Source organism: Chiloscyllium punctatum, chromosome 7 (assembly GCF_047496795.1).
Source record: "Chiloscyllium punctatum isolate Juve2018m chromosome 7, sChiPun1.3, whole genome shotgun sequence".
NCBI classification, from domain to species: Eukaryota; Metazoa; Chordata; class Chondrichthyes; order Orectolobiformes; family Hemiscylliidae; genus Chiloscyllium; species Chiloscyllium punctatum.
The window spans coordinates 44,288,436-44,309,112 of NC_092745.1; the positions used below are offsets into that span (position 1 = coordinate 44,288,436).

The window sequence follows — 20,677 nt, forward strand, 5'->3', positions numbered from 1 at the left end:
GTCACCCCTCATTCTTCTTCGCTTCAATGAGAAAAGCCTTAGCTCCCTCAACCTTTCTTCATAAGACATGCCCTCCAGTCCAACCTCGGATGCTGCCTGACCTGCTGTGCTTTTCCAGCACCACTCTAATCTTGACTCGAATCTCCAGCAACTGCAGTACCCACTTCTGCCTATGCCCTCCAGTCCAGGCAACATCCTGGCAAATCTCCTCTGCACCTTCTCTAAAGCTTCCACATCCTTTCTATAATGAGGCAAACAGAACTGAACACAATATTCCAAGTAAGGTCTAATCATGGCTCTTTAGAGCTGCAGCATAACCTCACGGCTCTTAAACTCAATCTCCCTGCTAATGAAAGCCAACACACCATATGCCTTCTTAACAATCCAATCAACTTGTTTGGCAACTTTGAGGGATCTATGGACCTGGACCCCAGGATCCCTCTGTTCCTCCACATTGCCAAGAGTCATGCCTTTAACTCTGTATTCTGCATTCAAATTCAAAATGAATCACTTCACACTTTTCCAGGTTGAACTCCATCTGCCACTTATCAGTCCAGTTCTGCATCCTGTCAATGTCCTGCTGCAATTTACAACAGCCCTCTACACTAACCATAACTCCACCAAGCTTTGTGTCATCGGCTAACTTATTCACCCACCCTTCCACCTGTTTCACGTTGTCCTCACAAACAACAAGATCACTGTCAATACCTCCTCCAACTTTGGGTACCCTTCATGTTACTATCATCCATGTGTCTATCCAAGTGTCGGTTAAATGTCCCTAATGACAGGGTGATGGGTGTGAGGAATGCTCTGCCAGTGGTGGTAGCAGAGTCAGATATGTTAGGAACATTTGCCACTCTCCAGTCATCTGATATTACTCCAGTGGACAGTGAGTTCACAAAAATCATCACCAAAGGCACAGCAATCTCTTCCCTAACTTCCTGTAGTAACCTTGGGTATATCCCAGCGGACTTTTCTATCCTTAAGTTTTTCAAAATGTTTAGCACATTCTCCTTCTTCATATCAACCTGTTTCACGTTGTCCTCACAAGCAAGAAGATCACTGTCAGTAGTGAATACTGAAGGAAAGTATTTATTAAGGACCTCCCCCACACCTCCTCCAACTCCAGGTGCAAGTTCCCTCCACTACCCCTGATCGGCCCTACCCTCACTCTAGCCAATCTCTTGTTCCTCATGCAAGTGTAGTATGCCTTAGGGTTTTCCTGAAACCTACTCATGAAAACCTTTTCATGCCGCCTTCTAGTTCTCCTAGGTAAATTCTTCAGTTCCTTCATGGCTACCTTGTCACCCGTTAGAGCCTTGTCATTAGGCATTTAACCGACACTTGGATAGGCACATGGATGATAGTAAAATGAAGGGTATGTAGGTTAGTTTGATCTTGGGGTTGGATAAAAGATCAGCACAACATCAAGAGCCAAAGGGTCTGTACTGTTCTATGTTTTACGCTCTAAATGCATTAGGGATGGTTCGCAGGTGGTTTACTAGACTAATACCTGGAAGTAATGTCTTATGAGGGCAGGCTGGACAGGCTGATCTTGTTTCTACTGGAGTTCAGAAATGATTTGATTGAAGTGTACAAGATTCTGAATGATCTTGATAAGATGAATGTGGAAACAAAGTTACTTCTTGTGGGTCAGTGCAGAACTAGGGGGCACTGTTTTGAAATGAGAGGTCACCCTTTTAGAGCAGGGATGAAAAGAATTTTTTTTCTCTTAGCAGGATGTATAACTTTGGAACTCTCTGACTCAGAAAGCGGTGGAGGTGGAGTCATTAAAATTAAATGCAACAGTAGTTTGATTCCCTTGTCTTACAAGAACCCCAAATTATTGGGTTGGATGGGAATGTGGAATTTACAACACCATCAAATCAACCACGACCTTATTGAATAGCAGAGCAGACGAGAGACTAAATGTTCTACTTGCGTTCATATTAGGAAACTGGCGCAAAAATGTTTGAGCAGAATTATGATTTTAAAAAGTCATCTAAAACATGATTTTTCATTTATAACTAAAAGGAAATGGTTAGTTTATTGAAGTAAATTGCAAAATAAAAGGTACCCATTTGTTAAAAAAAATTAAATATAGCCTCTGCTTGTCATAAATAAGAACCAAATCACTTACCGCCCATGTTTTGGTAAGCCTGAAGATAGGTGCACTCTGCAACCCCGACACAACAGCCATTAGGGCATGTAGGTTATTCAACTCATACAATTTCTGCAATTAAGTATAGTAGTTATAAATAAAAATTCACACTGATTCAATTGAAATATCAAATGTAGAATGACCCAACCAACCAATTACTTACCTTTGCAGTTTTAACATAGTGGCTCAACACTTCAGCCCTTATTTTTAGTGTTTGTGCAGTAAGAATCTCTCGGACAACCCAAAAGCTAACCTGCAATCAAGAAAAAAAATATAAGTAGTACTCAGTGCATGTCTCATTATTATATATTCAAAATAAACATTTTCCCAACTAAAAGAAATCCTGAAAAGACAGTGGCAAGATTTGATTTGACCTCTGTATCGGCAAGTTGCTGTAATGTAAAATATACTTAAGGGGAGCATCTTAAACCATGAAACACACTTGAATCCTGTACAGGCTGGTAAATTAAGATTCTCAGGTAAAACAATGCTACATAATTTTCACCCAGTTCCCCACATGAATCAATTGAATTCACATTTGTGAAAATGAAAGTCCGATTTCCACCCTTCACAACTATAAATCCTTATCAACTCTAACTTTCTATCTGCTAAGTTGTAGTCTCCCAATCTTTTTCTCCCGCCCTTTTCAGGACATGAATTCATTGCCTTTCTTGGGTATCAGTTGCTTCCTTAGACCTAGTTTGCAGTGCTGCACTGTAAGGTGCAATTTATATAAATTTTACGATAATTTATTATTGAATTTGGATGCTTTTAAATTGAACAATTAAAAATAAACTGTGTGTATCTGAAGAAGTTTAATGATTGACTTGTAAGTATTTTGGTAGCTGTGGTGATGTCTTTTAAACATTGCAAGAGAAAGACTTCCTGGAGAGTAATGTGTTCTTTGCTTGCACTGGGAGAATTTTACGAGTGAACATGGTAAACAATCGTGCATTCGGCTCCAATTTAAAAGGTGAGAGTTTGATTTTTTTTTCTTTTGATTTGGGGAAACATTTCAGTTTCGGCAGGATTCTTAGCTGAAGCTGACTGTGTAAAGCAGCACTCCTGAGAAATGGAGTAGATAGTTTTGAATTTTTAAGAAGCAATTTACAATAAGTTCCAGACCATAAGTGTTTGAATAAAACCCAAAACTGAGAAAGTTTAAGCTGAGTTATAAGCTCAGTTTTAAGCTCAAGAGGTTATCAGATCCTTAAGATTTAGGAGTCAAAGCTAGAGTTAAATAAAGCTGAACAGGACGGAACTCTCTCTGGCGTTAGTACTATAAAGGGGGTGCTTTTGGGATTAATGAGATTATATTTTTTCCACCTGTTTTGAAGTTTTTAAATTTGAGTTATATGTAAATAAGTTTGGTTTAATCTGTTTTCTTCTTCATTTTTTATGCACCATAATCCTCCTTTTTATTGTAAAACCCAAATCTGCAGCATTTACTGCTTACATCTCAGTGACAGACCATGTCAGTGAAACTAAAAAAAAATCCATCTAACCATATTTCACTCTCAGATTGCATTTATCCAGCAATACTATCCATTGGGATCATGGCAGAATCCAATCAGCAAAACAACATTTCAGTCTTCCTAAAACTCATGAGATTATTTCTTTTATAACTTAAATGGTCATCTGGATTCTACTACTGTGGAAGTTAGGAGAAATAGTTTTGAAAACCTGGGAAGAACCACAATTCACCCCAGTCTTGAAGATTGTTTTGCTTTTCACTAATTTTTGAAATCTGAACTCTGCTAGCATTTATCATTCATCTCTAATAGCCTTAGAAAAGGTATTGGAGAGCACCTTCATGAACAACTGCAATTTGTATGTCATCATCACACCCACAATTCTGTCAGGCAAAGAGTTCAAGTCAATGTAGTTCATGATTTAAGGAGAGCTTGCAGATGGCTGTGTTCTCCATGGTAGCAGAGGTCACAGATCCATAACGTGCTGCTGAAGGAGCATCTTGGATATGATACATAGTGCTGCCACTATTCAACTGTGATGGAGTAAATATTTAATAGGAGAATTGAATTGTGATCAAATGGGTTGCCTTTTCTTGGAATAATGTTGACAATTTGAAAATTCGTTGAGCTGTATTCAACCAGGCAAGTGGACACTCCTGATCTTTGCCTTGTGTGGTCAACAAACTTTGGGGAGTAATATAGTAAGTTATTCATCGCAGAATTTGCAACTTTTGGGCTGGTCTTGTAGCCACAGCAGTTTCCTAGAGGGTGTAGCTGAGTTTCTGGTCAATACTGATGGCCCATCCCAAGATGTTGGTGATAAGAAGTCCAGCTACGGTAACTTAAGTGAATGCAGGGGGTGTTGGTTAGATCCACTCTTGTTGGAGATGCTTATTGATACTTAAGTGTAAGCATTAATTGTCACTTGCCAGCCAAATCTGAATATTGTCCGGAGAGTATGTGGACATGGACTCCACCAATATGAGAGCCATTGTGAATGACGCTAAACTTGTGCAGGCAACAGCCCACTTCTGACTTTATAGTAGAGGGAAGATAATTGCTGACACTGCTGAAGATGCTTTAGACCAGGATACTGCCTGACAAACAGTTCTTTTAGTGCAATAATATTGCACCTAGCTCAAAGCCAGGAGACCAAGGCTCAAGTCCCACCTGCTCCAGCGGTGTGTAATAACATATCTAAACAGATTGATTGTTAATTGCTGAGATTGATGGCCAATAACCACAGCCATTCTACTCTATGTTCAGTATGATTACAACCGGCAAGCAAGTCATCCCTGAAACTACATGGAAGAACTCCTGTCATTGAGTGTTAGTCCTGAAATGGTTGGCTTCCAACAACTAGAACAACGCTCCCTTGCGCTAGGTATGACTCCAACACATACACAGCTTCCTCCCACTCACCCCAACTCCCATTAATCCGTGTTGTCGCACTTTATCAACTGCTACCTTGCTGACAAGGGTAATCACTGAACTCATGTCTGAAGTTCAGTTATATGATCGATATTTGGACTAAGATTGTAATGTGGTCATGGTGGAACCCAAACTGATCGCTCATGAGCAAGTGCCGGTTGACAGCACTGCTGAAAACATCTTCATCACTTTGCTGACAATTGACACTAAGCCGGTGGACAGTAATTAGTCAGTGTGGATTTTTTTAGAACTATATTTTTATTGAAAAATAGATTATTTAATATTACAACAAATACAAAACAATACAATTCAAAACAATACAAAGAAAGAACAAAAAAAATTTTTAACCTAAACTATGTAAAAATGTATAAATATATTAAAATATATTTTAAAAACGCCAACTAACTACTTAACTAAATAAATAATAACTAACAACAAACTAATAAACAATAATACAGCTCAGCAAACCAAAACATTAACTCAAATATCGAGAGCATTACTTTTCACATATTCATACATTCGCAGATCCCCCTCTCTGGAAACTGGACTCGAAAAGCACAATCGTTACAGCTTTATAAAAACCCTCATTAGTGTAGCAGACAAATCTGTGTACAGGTAGTCCAAAAAGGACCGCCATGTCTTACAGAAATTCTCAGTTTTGTTGTGTACCATACCTGTAAGGGGATATGCTCCATAACAATTTTAGGTGAACTTGACAGGCCCGCGGGATTTCGACACCCAACCTAACAACATATTCTTTCTCGCACAGAAAGTAAGGATGTTGAAAAGATTTTTCTTCTGTGCATCTACAAGGAATACAACGGGCAGGCCAAGAAGAGGAGAGATCGGGTCCTTCTCCACTGTTACACCCAAAATCTCCTCCACTACACCTGCCAATATGTTTGAAGCCTACCACAGGACCAGAGACAATGGGTAAGAGTGCCCATACTAACATTACACTTGGGGCATGTTGACGAGACCCCGAGTTTAAATTTTGACAAACAATTCGGAGCCAACTGGACCTTGTGGAGAATCTTCAACTGTAAAGCATGGGTCCTATTGCAAATTGATATCTTTTGCCTTTTCCCAAATATCATCCCATGCCTCAGAGGAGACCTCAATACCTAGCTCTCTCCCACACCCTACAAAGTCGATCAAACTCATCTGAGGGGCTGCCCCCCCCCCTCCCAATTGATGATATAAAGTGCTGACAAAAGTGTACTGTTAGTACTTAGGACTCCTCGATGTTGGATTTTTATGGATCAGTCAAGTATAGTATTTATTTGAATAAAATCCCTAACTTGGAAAAAAACGAAAGAGGTCCCTGCTACATAGCTCGCATTTCGGCGCTAACTGATTCAAATACATCATTGTATCTCCCTCAAATAAATCTCCCGTACAAGACATACTCCTAGCCACCCAATGTTTGAATCCAGAATCATCACCCCCTGTTGAAAACACGGCATACCCACGATAGGTGTTAGAAAAAATGTTTTGCCAGTATTAATTTCCCTCTGCCGAATTGCCCTCCATACTTTAACAGTATTGATAACTATTGGGTTATGGCAATATTCCTGTCATCAACTTGTCCAAAAATAGCAAACTACTAAGGGGGTACTTTGCCTGAGAGGTTCTGATATCTAACCATATTGAAAAAGGGTCCCCACAAACCCACTCACGTAAGATAACAGAGAGCTTAGTTGATAGTTTTTAATGTTCACTCCCCCCCAATCTGTGAGGCAACTGCAGTTTAGCTAACTTAACAAGGGGCTGCTTACGATGCCAAATAAAAGAGCTGAACCAGCCGTTCAGTCTCCTGAACATTTGCTTATCGAAAATCAGGGGAAGCATCCGTATAGGGTACAACAAAAAGGGGAGAATATTCATCTTAATAAGAGCTATCCGACCTAAACATGAGACCGGAAGCGCCTCCCATCTTTGAAGGTCTTGTTTTATTTTCTCAAATAATTGAACAAAATTAGCGTTAAACAACCAATCAAGAATTGGAGTGATATATATGCCCAAATACATAAAACCTCCCTGTGACCATTTACATGGGAATTGAAATTCGCCCTCAAGACTTAGCACCTTCATAAAACCACCCATAGGCATAGCCTCTGATGTTGCAAAATTAATCTTGTACACCAAAAAGGTGCCAAACGAGCTGATGCATTGTATCAGGTGAGGCACCAAAACTGCAGGATTTGACAAAGAAAATGAGGATATTTTCCACATACAACGAAAACTTATGTAATTTTGACCCCACTTCTGGAGCTGATATACTGGATCCATACGAATGGCCTCCGCCAACAGTTCAATCATCAATGCAAAAAGCAATGGCAAAAGAGGAGTGCCCTGTTGGCTGCCCCTAAAAATCTAAAATGCTAAAATTGCTTGATCGTACCCCATTGGTGATGACCGCAGTGAGAGGGTCACTGTAGAGAACATTTACCCGTCTTATAAAGGCTTTGCCCAAGCCAAATCGCTCTAGAGTATAAGGCCAGTGTGGATTTATCCTGCTTTTTGTGGTAGGAGCTTTTTGTGCTCATGGCTGAGCAATTTTCTACAGTTCAGAGTTGATGCCTGAACTGTAGCTAGATTCAAGACCTTCTTAGATCTAAAGTACAAATCTAAAGTAGTGGAACTGGAATGTTTTCAGGGTGATAGGTTTTGTTCTATTCATTGCCTTCAGATTTTTCTTAATATCATTAAGAATGAATTGAATTGCCAGAGATCTGGAGCCTATGATGATGAGAATCTCAGAAATAGATGCAATAGATCATGCATCAAAAGCTTCTAGCTGAAAACTGCTTCAAATGGTTCAGGCTTTGTCTTGAGCATTGATAATTTGGATGCTCCCCATCATTACGAATGGGGATGTTTTTGGACCTTCCTTCACTGATTAACCATTACATATGGAAGACTGAAAAGCTTTGATCTGATCCATTAGTTTTAAGATAGTTTAGTTATATCATTTGCTGCTTTTTCCATTGAGCATCCATACAGTCGTATGTTGTAGCTTCACCAGGTTTGTACATCATTTATAGACATGCCTGGTGGTGCTCTTGGCATGCTTTCCTATTGGTGCGGGATACACTAGGCAATGCAGTTGAATACAATTCTGCTGCTGATAACAATCAACAGCATCTCAATGAAATTCAGTTAATTTTAGATCAGTTCTGAATGTAGCCCATTTATCATGTTGATGGTGCTGCAAAACATGCTGGAATACATCCTGAGAGAGTAGATGGGTCTTTGACTCTACAAAAATTGTACGGTACTTATCCCTACGAATACTTTATTGGACAAATGGATCTGTGTCAGGTAGATTGGATATGTTGAAGTCTATTGAAACAAAGGGGGCTTATGAAGTAGTCCTTTATCAGTAATGGAATAAGGGCAGAACAAGAAGAGCTCCAAGGAAAACCAAGTCTAAACTTTTCCGAGAAGTGACAAAAATTGCATACATAGGTACCCAGAGACGCAGTTGGGAATGAAACAGATAATATAGGACCAAGTGCCAGGACTAGATATGGGAGACAGTTTTGAGAAAAAACAAAACACAAGATCCTTTGATAGCGAAGTAAAGACCCAGGTTTAACTACTAAAATGCAAAGTCTATCTGGTCTTTGCTATAAACAGAAAAAGTGCATTTAGCTCATTTATGTTAACACATTAACCACCTTCTCATGTCTTTCAGAAGAAAAAAATATAAGAAGCATTAATACAAGTCAGTGATGAAAGGTCTGTTCGTTACTATGTTCTCTAGCTTTCCCAACTATAAAAAAGTTCTTCACTGAACAGTTTACATAATGAGACAAAAAAAAAATCACAATAACTCAAAAGGTTCAAGGACAAAGTCAATTTGGCTAGAACTGCTGTAAAAAAAACAAGGTGCAATTACATTGCTCTCTGTAGGCCATCAACTTGCAGAAAGGATGTAGAGGGAAACATAATCTGTAAAGAAATTACAGAGAGGGGCCAACATTATAGATTAGCTAGATTGGGCCTTCAATAACCCAAATACGTGTTGCTGGATTATGCCCCATCAAGTACAAATGCATTCTTGGACTTGGTCCTTGGAAATGAAATTGGTCCTTGGAAATGAAATTGGTCAAGTGGATCGAATGTCTGTTGATGAGGGGGAAACATATAGGAGATAGTGATTATTGTATCATAAGTTCAGGTCGATGTTGGAGAATGGCAAACAATAATCCAGAGTAAAAAATATCAATTGGTGGAGAGCTGAATTAAATGGGACAAGAACAGAACCAAGCAGGACTGATGAGAATAAGACATTGATGGGAAAAACAGTAACTGAACAATGGGCCATCTTCAAAGAGCAGATAGTTTAGGTACAGTTTGAGGTACATTCTCTATAATAGTAAAAGTAGGGACAAACAAATCAAGAGTTCCCTGGATGGCAGAAGTTAAGTTAAAGAAGAAAAAGTGTATTTATGACAGATGTAAGGCAGAAAATACAACTTAAAATCAACAGGTACACTGAAGGTTTAGGGAGGAGGTGAAAAACAAATAAGAGAAGCAAAGAGGAACTATGTGAAAAGACTAGCGTCCAACATAAAGTGAAGTCCAAAGTCTTCTACAGACATATACAGAGGAACCTCGATTATCCGAACATCAGATTATCCGAAGGAGATCTCGAGGTCCCGATGGAAACATTATATCAAAGACGTGTTTCGAACAGTGATCAAACAGGCACCGTCGCCAAATGCTCACCCACTCTCTCCCCACACGTTCCCTGGAGTTCTACACAGGCGTGTACCCTCGACCCCCCTTCCCCAGATAATCTCTCCAACATTGTCCTGTACAGGGCAAACGTGGAATCTGTCAAAAAGTTGCAGTAAAAAGTTGTCTGTGCATGTGCACTATTTGGAGACTCACCCTCCAAAGGCATCAGCAGCAGCAGTCTTGTTGTTGGTGTACAGTCTGGCTGCCCTGGAGAGGGGGTGGTGTTGGTAGCTTGGCGGGGGGGGGGGGGGGGGTGCGGTGATGCACAGTGTTGGGGGCAGGGGTACGGTGTTACACGATGTTGGGGGCGGGGGTTGGTGTTGCACGGTGTTGGGTGGGCAGTGTAGCACGGGGTTGGGGGCAGGGGGTGGTGTCTTGGGGGGGGCGGGGTCTTGCATGCTGTGCTGCCGCTGCAGTCTCCTGAACAGGGAGCAGACTTTAAAAACTCCGAGCCCCAGTGGAAAGGCATCTAATCGATTAACCCAATATTCGACTATCTGAACGAAATAGTGCCCACCCGTCACGTTCGGATAATCGAGGATCCCCTGTAAACAGTAAGAAAGTGGTTAGAGGGTGTAGGATCAGTATCAGAGCAAAAAGGGAATTTACATTTGAAGACAGAGGCATAGCTGAAGTGTTAAAGAATACTTTGTATTTGTCTTACAAATAAGGAGGATGCTGCACAGACAATAGTGACAGGGGAGGAAGCTGACACAAGATGGACTCAAAATTAATACAAAAGTAGTCCTGAATTATGGTTGGCACTTAAAATTGACAAGGCACAAGGACCAGATGAGATACAAATCAAGGAAGTGAGGGGAGAAATTTCAGGGGCACTGAACTCAGGGGAGGTGCTACAAGACTGGAGAATTACAAGCATTGTGACCTTATTCAAGAAAGGGTATAGGGATAATCTCAATAATTACAGATCAGTTAGTTTGATTTCGGCAGTGGAATAATTATTTGGAATAGAATTGGTTATCACATGGAAAAAGCTGGGTTGATTAGAAAGAGTCAGCACCGCTTTCTAAACGGGAAACCATGATCAACTAACTTTCTTGAGTTTTGAAAAGACAAGAGAAAGAATCAATGAAAGAATCACTGCAGTTTATGCAGTATAGATGGATTTCAAGAAGCTGTTTGATACAGTGCCAAACAACAGACTTGAGAATTTTCTAGGACATGATATAAAAGAGACGGAAGCAATGCTGGTACAAAATTAACTAGATTTAAATTGGTGTGCAAGTGAAGCAAGGGATATGAGAATTTGTTTTCACACAGAGTTGTTAAGGTATGGTATGCACTATCTGGAAATGTGAAAGAGGCAGGTTGTAGGAACAGTGGGCCAAATGGCTTCCTCCTGCACCATAATAATTTTGAGATTCTGTGACTTTCATGAACATTTAACAAAATTACACAGCATCACCAGACATGAATAAGGATGCTGTGAATTTATTTACACTGATTACATTCTCATGGCAGTTTGACACAGTCTTTTTCTGAAGTAGTGTGATCTCATCTTTCGCACGCTTTGGAGAGAAATTTGTTGAGTCCCATGTTTTGAATATTGAACCCTGTATTTTGCATATTCCTACATGATATTGATTTGTTGCTTTATCAATAATTTGAATTGTTCTGTACATGGAGTTATACAGATTTATACTTGACTGAATATTTATGCAAAATCTCAAGAATCAGCCCTGCACCAGGCCACTTGTTCTTTCACTCTCAATGCAGTTTTAAATCAACTGAAATTTGGCATGAGAGCCTGCCTTTGTCCTACCCTTATGCCTGAAAGTTATAGGTCACAACAAACTTTTCACATAAAATGCAAAACTTCAATAGTCACCAACTGGACTAAGAATGCAGCGGAAACTGGGCAAGGAGGGAGTAGGGCGGCCATGTTCAGAAACAGACTACAAATCAGGAAGTGAAAACAAATATTACATCTTAAAGACTAAAGTTAATGACATATAAACTTAAAAATAAACTCATACCACCAAATGAGAACTGAAAATGCCCAATTAGAAACAATTAAGTCATAGTCTTGCAATACAGAAACAGACCCTTCGGTCCAATGCATCAGTGTCAACCAGACATTCCAATTTGACCGAATGCAATTTACCATCACTTGGCCCACATCTCTCTGAACCCTGCCTATTCATATACCCAGCCAGATGCCTTGTAAAAGTTGTAATTATACCTTCTTCCACCTTTTCATCTGGCAGCTCGTCCCATACATGTACCACCCTCTGCGTGAAGAAGTTATCTAAGGAATTATGCACCTGCACCCCAAGGTCTCTTTGCTCAACAACACTCCCCAAGGCCCTATTATTACCTTTGCAAACCCTGCCCTGATCTGTCTTACCAAAATGGACACCTCACATTTATCTAAATTAAACTCCATCTGCCATTCTTTAGCCCAGTGGCCCATCTCATCAAGGTCCTGTTGTACTCAGACAATATTCTTCACTATCCACTACACCACCTATTTTGGAGTAATTTATAAACTTACTAACCATAGCTCCCACCTATACATCAAAATCATTTATATAAATGACAAAAAGCAGTGGACCCAGCACTGATCCTTGCGGTACACCACTGGTCACAGGCCTCCAATCCAAAAATCAACCCTCTACGATCACCCTCTGTCTCTTATCTTCAAGCCAACTTTTCCCCAATTGGTAGTTCCCAATGATGCCATGTGATCTAACCTTCCTAGTCAGTCGACCATGCAGAACCTTGCCAAACGCTTTGCTGAAGTCCATATAGACAACGTCTATCATTCTGCCTTCATCTACCTTCGTTGTCACCTCTTCAAAACACTCAATCAAGCACAAAGCCATGTTGACTATCCCTCATCAGTCTTTGCCTTTTCAAATGCATGTAAACCCTGTCACTCAGAAACCCCTCCAACTTACCCAATACTAACGCAAGGCTCACCAGTCAAGTACGGTCTTGATATCAAAGACAGTCTCTGCCACCTCAGCCACAGAATTCAACTCTTTTGTCCATGTTTGAACCAAGTCTGAAATAAGGTAAGGATCTGAATGAGCCCAAACTGGGCATCAATCTAACTAACCAACACTCCTCCCCCACCGCCCAAATCCCCACCACCATCACCACCACCACCAAAGGCACCAAAGTGTTACCATCACTGAATCCACCACTATCAACATCTTGGTTGTCATTAATCAGAAACCCAACTGAACTCACCACATAAACACTAGCGATAAGAGCAGGTCAGAAGCTAGGAATTCAACAGCGAGTAATCACCTCCTGACTCCTCAAAGCCTGTCCACCATCTATAAGGCACAAGTCAGCAGTGTGATGGACTACTCCCCACTTGCCTAGATGAGTGCAGCTCCAACAATAATCAAGAAGCTTGACATAATCCACGACAATGCAGCCCCCTTGATTGGCGTAAATACTCAAGCATTCACTCCCTCGACCACCAATGCTCAGTAGCAGCAGTGTGTACTAACTACAAGATGCACTGCAGAAATTCACCAAAGATCTTCAAACAGCACCTTCCAAACCCACGAACACTTCCATCTAGAAGGACAAGGGCAGCCTTACTTGGAACACTCACTATTCTGACTTGGAAATATATTGCCGATCCTTCACTGTCACTGAGTCAAAATCCTAGAATTCCCTCCTGAATGGCATTGTGGGTCAACCCACAGCAGGTGGACTGCAAAAGTTCAAAAAGGCAGCTCACCACTACCTTCTCAAGAGCACAAGGGATAGGCAATAAATGCTGGCCAGCCAGTGATGCCCACATCTCACAACTGAATTTTAAAAAACCCAGAGTTACTGAATATGGTAGAAGTTTATTTTTTAAAATAGTTCTTAATACAGACCTAATAAGTAGAACGAACAAGAGGAAAACCTAAGAAATTGCAGCCTATAAATCAGATAGCACAAATATTCAAAATTCAGATTTGAATTGTGTGCTAACTCATTCAAGGGAATGCACAATATTGAGTGTTCCAGAACCAATGGATATAAGGAGCATAGAGACTGACTTGACAGAACTAACTCCAGTGTCAATGAGGCAACTGCAGAACATTCTACCAATTGATCATTGTTATTGTATTAGTTGGTGTTACATTCAGTAAGCACTCTGCTCACTAGCATAAGCTTGCTTTTAAACAGATGTAGCAATAGTTGCTGCAATACTGTCACTTCCAAAGTGCCAATCACAGCAGAACTGAAAACAACTTGAAAAACAGCAGATAGATCACAAACAGGCACAGCAATGGAATTTCAGAGGAAGCAGGAAGTGAATTCTAGGTACAATAATTGACCCAGAGAGATGTTGATAGCTTTCTTCACTGGAACACAAAGTGATTAGAAATCTAAAAATATGTGGCTGCATCCACATCTGGGAAACCACTGTTTTGCCTTAATCAATTAGATTTCTGAATTATTAATTAGGCATGCAGAATATGAACAAGAATGTCGACGTTAGATTAGTCAATTCCTCAAAAAGGTAGCCAATGGAGGAACAAGGGATGTTGTACTCAATGACACACTCAAGCAATTTCCCTTGAAACATGCTTGATTACAAAAAAAAAGGTAAGTTAGAATTAAAGGGAACCTGTTATTTATTTAAATCCAGAATAACATTGAAAGAAAGTGCAGATGAGACTAGTATACACAGGATAAAGTTTGGACTGGAAATTGAAAGTTTAGAAACTACAATAGAAATAATGCTCAAGGAAAAGAAAACGTTGGGATTGTTTTAAGTACATTTGATTTGGTAGTTAAACAAGTTATGCTGAAATGCCATAACTGAGAATCAGGTACAATTTCAGTTAGAGAATGTTCTGGACATCAGATCACAGCAGCATTTGGGTGGAGGAAGTAAACATGGTACAGTTATACAAGAATCTGGAGGAGGAAGAAAGGGCATTGGAAATAACAAGTAGTGGTAAAAGGTGCTGATGGCATCTGGTGAAAAGAGGAGAGGATGGCAGCTCCACTATGCACTTAGCAAAACCTCATGAAAACACACCACAGAAGAAAACAATATGAAATGGAAGCCAGGCTGGGGAGAAAGGACAGACGTTGGTGGTAACAAGGAATGGTAAGAGACATAGCAAAACAGTCAGGGATGCCTGGTATGTGCCCACAATAACCTGAAAGACCAGACGAGATTCCCATTGTCACACCAGCCGCAACCAGAGGGGCCATGGGAGCACTTACAAATAGATTTCACAGAACCACTTTGATTGAGTTGTGGAAAGACATATTATTTGGTCCTTATCAACCAATTTACTGGGTGGTGGAAGTTTATTCCGTACAATGACGTTCAGCCCTAAGTGTTGCCTGAATAATAACAGGAGGGATAATCCCAAAATGGGGATTACCATTATAGATGCATTCAGATCAGGGAACATATATTTTACAGGATGAGTGATTAAGGAGTGATTAAGGCAGAGCAAGCAATTAAGGTGCCAGATGGAACTTTGTCCTCTACTACGAGGGATTATAAAATAGAGATGTCTCATTGCAACTGTACAGGATGTAAGCCGGGCTACAGGGAGAGCACTGTGAACAGTTTTGGTACTCAGCCAAGCTGAAGTCTTGCAAAAATTTAAGGGCTGGATGCAGAGCAAACTTTATTAAAAAGCTGGTTCTGTGATGACTGATATGGCTGTGCCGGTATCGACCTTCATTTGAACTGGATGGTCATTTAATCAGATGCTTATCTTGATTGGTTCGGATTTGGATGTTACTAAGCAATTTAATTGTTTCAAACCAGGTGTAGGTGGAGAATTCAGGCTTTGAACACTCCTGGACATCCTCCTTGATACTGGCCTGAGTTATCTTACTCCATTTAATTCTTGTAAGATTCTGTTGCAGTCCCAAGAACTATATCAGTCTCTTAATGGGCAGGATCTTGAAGAAAACTGTAACTGCTTGGCCAAGACTTGGCTTTGTTTTGGGATTTTACTGAGACCAACCTAGAGTTACTCTATAGTATATTTCTTGAGAGAGGCTATACAGTTGCTTGCACTAAAGTGGTGTTCCTCAAGCTCAGTTGGACTGGCGAGGATGTCCACTTATATCAGTATACCTCGCAAGTTACACGCTGCACATGCCACATTTTCCAATGATAAAGCCAATTGCACTGCATGATTGAGGTCTAGATGAGCTTCAGTCAGTAGGTGTTTTTTTATATAGTCACATCATTAACTCCTATAGGAGACAATCTCTAAGCATCACATTAAGGGTTAAACCAAATTCACAGGCTTTTGCCAGTCATCTTAACCTAGTCAAAAATACCAATATGGATTTTCCTGGTTCCTGAATTACTGAGTAAAAGCGATAATGTCTCAGAATTGAAGGAGGCTAGGGTCGTAATGTTATTTGAGTATGTCGGTCAAGTCTTGAAAGGTTTTAGTATCTGCTGTATCAAGGAAATTTAGGCTCCTAATGACAGTACTACAAGTGTCAGGAGAATTACTCCTGTTTCTCATCTGCCACAATATTGTTTGCCCAGAAAAAAAGAATGCATTTTTTCCAACATATTCGGCCCAATCCTCGCAACAGGGTAGAAGGAGTCAAGCTTCCCACACAAAGGCATGATTTAGGGTGTCGGTTTGCTCGCTGAGCAGTAGGTTTGATATTCAGACGTTTCATTACCTGGCTAGGTAACATCATCAGTGGCGACCTCAGAGTGAAGTGAAGCTGTTGTCTTCTGCTTTCTATTTATATCTTTCTCCTGGATGGGGTTCCTGGGATTTGTGGTGATGTCATTTCCTGTTCATTTTCTGAGGGGTTGATAGATGGCATCTAGATCTATGTGTTTGCTTATGGCGTTGTGGTTAGAGTGCCAGGCCTCTAGGAATTCTCTGGCATGTCTTTGCTTAGCCTGTCTCAGGATAGATGTGTTGTCCCAGTCGAAATGGTGTTTTTTTAATCTGTGTGTAGGGCTATGAGGGAGAGGGGGTCGTGTCTTTTTGTGGCTAGCTGGTGTTCATGTATCCTGGTGGCTAATTTTCTTCCTGTTTGTCCTACGTAGTGTTTGTGGCAGTCCTTGCATGGAATTTTATAGATGACGTTGGTTTTGTCCATGTGTTGCACTGGGTCTTTTAAGTTTGTTAGTTTTTGTTTGAGAGCGTTGGTGGGTTTGTGTGCTACTAGGATTCCAAGGGGTCTCAGTAGTCTGGCTGTCATTTCTGAAACTTCTTTGATATATGGTAAGGTGGTTAAGGTTTCTGGCTGTGTTTTGTCTGCTTGTTGTGGTTTGTTCTGCGCACTGTGTTTTTTGAGTATCCGTTCTTCTTGAATACGTCGTATAGGTGGTTCTCCTCTGTTTTTCGAAGTTCGTCTGTGCTGCAGTGTGTGGTGGCTTGTTGGAATAGTGTTCTGATACAGCTTTGTTTGTGTGTGTGTTGGGATGGTTGCTGGTGTAGTTGAGTATTTGGTCTGTGTTTGTCGGCTTTCTGTATATGCATGTTTGTAATTCTCCCTTGTCCTTTCTTTCTACTGTGACGTCCAAAAATGCGAGTTTGTGGTCAGTTTCTTCCTCCTTGGTGAACATTATGCCTGTGAGGGTGTTGTTGATGATGTTAAATGTCTCTTCTATCTTGTTTCATTTTGTGATGACAAAGGTGTCATCTACGTAGCGAACCCAGATTTTTGGTTTGATGATTGGTAGGGCTGTTTGTTCTAGCCTTTGCATGACTGCTTCTGCTATGAATCCTGATAGCGGAGATCCCATGATGTTAGAAATTGCTAACTCCCAACTTCAAAATGACTGCAGCAAGCAAGTTTCCTCAGCATTATGCTTTATTCTCATTGGCACTGAAATAACTCTTCAGAGGCCAGCGTACCATCACTAAACACTCTTTATTTACAAATCTATAATCTCCAACAATATCACTGCCTCTCACTGCGTCAGGCATTCAGCCCTCAATATTTTTGGCATTCACCCTTTTATGTCAGCCAGGTCTCCCTAATTAGACTAGATTAGCAGTCCCAATCAGGGAATTCATATTCTATGAGGTCCAGCCGGTTGACCTTGTTACAATCACTACAGCTATGAAGTGCAGAAATGGAAAATGAGGTGCTATTGCTCCAGATTGTGTTGAGCTTCACTGAACACTTCAGCTGCCTATGGTCAGAAATCTGAGCATGACAGCAAGATGGTGTATTTGGCATCATAAGCAACTGGAAGGTTGGGGTCATTCTATCAAATCACTACTTTCCACAGTTGCTTCTTCAAATTTATTTTTCTTTCAATGAAGCTGCTTGTGAATTTGATGTCACATGCAAAAAGGAAAACATGTGCAAGAGTAGAGAAAAGACTGAAGAATGACATTGGGCATACTGCTCATTTGGAAAACAAAATAGAACAAATCAAATGGCCTTCATCTATGCTGTGAAAGTTCTGTGATTCTAATTCTGTGACAGCCGAACTTCAAAAATTTAACATCAGATTTAGGTGGTGTTGACTGGAGCTCCCCAGGATTCAGTTCTTTGCCCCAATTTAATTCTGCATTATTGGCCTGAGAGACTGAAAATAAATAAAAATGTGCATATTTTCTGGCTTTATTAAAATGGAGACAGCTGTGTAACCTTAACATGCAGCAAGGTTAGAGAACGAATTAGTACCAATTATACAACCAAAGAGCAATAATATTTGCATATTTTTCAAATATATGCATAGTGAGTGGAATTCAATTGCAAATAGATTAAGAGACCGGTAATTAAGGTAAGCTTAACGCTTTCAATGTTGAGTCAATGTGGAGAATTAATTAACAGACAACTGAAATGTTTGCATAAGTTCCCAGAATCATTTAGTACAAGTATTGTACAGTTTTATCACGCTTTACAGTTGTCAACGTGACAAAAACATTAACTTATATCAGTTGTACATATAATATATAGCTTCAATATTTTGAAAAGAACATTTTTAGCAAAGAACATTGGTTAAAGCAGTGACAATGTTTATCTGCAAAGAACACAAGTTGCTTGAATGCAATCAAACTGTAAAGCTTTGAGAGGTCACATGATCCAAGTTGCAGATGTAAAATATATTTGTTTTGAACACATACAGTCAGAGAAAAATTGCCAAAGAGAAGCAAGGCTCTTTCCCTGAAACCCCTATCATGAAATCAATGAAAGATCTCTTTGCCACTCATGAAGAGTTCCTGAAGAAATCGTCTGAAAGCACATCACAGAATCCAAAAAGAGAGAACTCAACCAGGCAAAATGGATTCAGGGAGAAACCCCCATACCAATGCATTGCATGGAAAGTGACTTGGGCTGCTGATCAGCTTTGGAACAATCCATGAATAGTTGCATTTTCTAACTTTAGCAGTCACTTTGCTGAAGTCCTTTTAAGATAACACTGCATATTTTAATATATTATTCTGATTCTGAGAGTGTTTTGTGTTTGCGTGCTAGTGATATTTTTCAAGAAAGGTGATACATTTGCACATTTCATAAATATTAATTTTTGCATCTTTGCTAGAATACAATTTTTGTAATAAAACCAATACTTTATTTATTAACTTAAGAGTTCTGGCTGACTTGTTTCAGATACTGAGTAATATATAGCCTCATACATAGAATTAGCAACATCATCTTCCTTTAAATCCAAATTATGTTACAGCCAGTGGAGAAGTCAGACAAGCAAAAGAACCAGCCCAACACTCCTAACGTGGTCTTGACATAGATTAATTAAAATAAATAAACAAAAATGGTTGTTTTCTCTCCTCTTCTCAAGTATTTCCTGCAGTTGGTCTTAACCTTTCATAAACATGTATAATATCAGAACTTTCTCAGATTTTAAGTGAATGAGAGTATGTTGGGAAAACATGGCATGGATTTGAGTATTAATGTTTCCCTATACATTGTTAACAACCTTAGGAGATCAAGAAATGTACAACCTGCTCCCAAAGTTTAGCTTTTATATGCTAACTGATATAAAGGCACTGACTAATCAAAATTATTTTTAAAATGTATCTTCTGGCTTCAACAAGTTAATTTCCCTTAATTCGGTAACTCTCAAATTAACTAGCCATTTGGGAAATAAAGATATATGAGTAGAATAATACACAGTACACTATAATGTCATTACATGATATTCAGCTGCCTTACTGAAAAGTATTTAAAAGGGCTCATATTGCAAGAGAAAGCAAGACATTCTAATACATTAAAAAGATATTCTTAGTAACAAAGCCTCAAGGGGATATCTAACGGCACATGTAACTCTGCCACAGATTACAAAATATAGGGTCTTTTCTCAATCCTTGATAGATCTTGTGCTCAATTTCAGTGAACTTGACTGCAAAGACTTCAAGTTGATAGCAATAGTCTTACATTTATAGGTCTGCCAACAGAAAATTGCTCATATTGTTTGCTTCATTTGAAATATATACTACTCCTGATGATGCTATAGAGTTAAACCTTCACCTAATAGAGTGAAACTAACCTACAGGATGAGCAGGAAACTGTTCAACTTGCAACATCTCCAGGTCAGAAGCAAGACCACCCTACTTTTTGTCATCAGACAGCAGTACACAGATGATTCCTGCACATGTGAGCACTCAGAGGCCGAGCTACAAAACATTGTCAATGCATTCATTGATGCAAATAAAAGAATGGGCCTCAGACCATATATGTGGAAAACAAAGTTTCTCTACCAGCCCATTCCTGCCATACAACACTGCACCCCCAAACATCAAAATTCATGGCAAGCCCCTTGACAATGTGTTCATTTCCCCATACCTTCTCTGTGTGAGCAGAATTTTAACGATGAACCCCAACATCAACTCGAATGAGCCGTTCAGCCTTCAGACGCCTGAGGAACACAACACTTGAAGTTCAAGACCTCAAACCCAGG

General features: G+C 39.9%; 1 protein-coding gene across 4 annotated transcripts in view; it reads right to left on the reverse strand.

Moving 5' to 3' along the window:
• The window catches only part of ralgps2 (Ral GEF with PH domain and SH3 binding motif 2), a 436,511-nt gene that overhangs the window by 195,574 nt on the left and 220,260 nt on the right, over nucleotides 1-20,677 (reverse strand). For all 4 annotated transcript variants that reach the window (XM_072573456.1, XM_072573458.1, XM_072573455.1 and 1 more), the window contains 2 exons: nucleotides 2,325-2,414; nucleotides 2,141-2,233 (listed from right to left, as the gene is read on the reverse strand). In XM_072573456.1, the coding sequence (XP_072429557.1) occupies nucleotides 2,141-2,233; nucleotides 2,325-2,414 (183 nt within the window). The remainder of the gene's footprint in view (nucleotides 1-2,140; nucleotides 2,234-2,324; nucleotides 2,415-20,677) is intronic.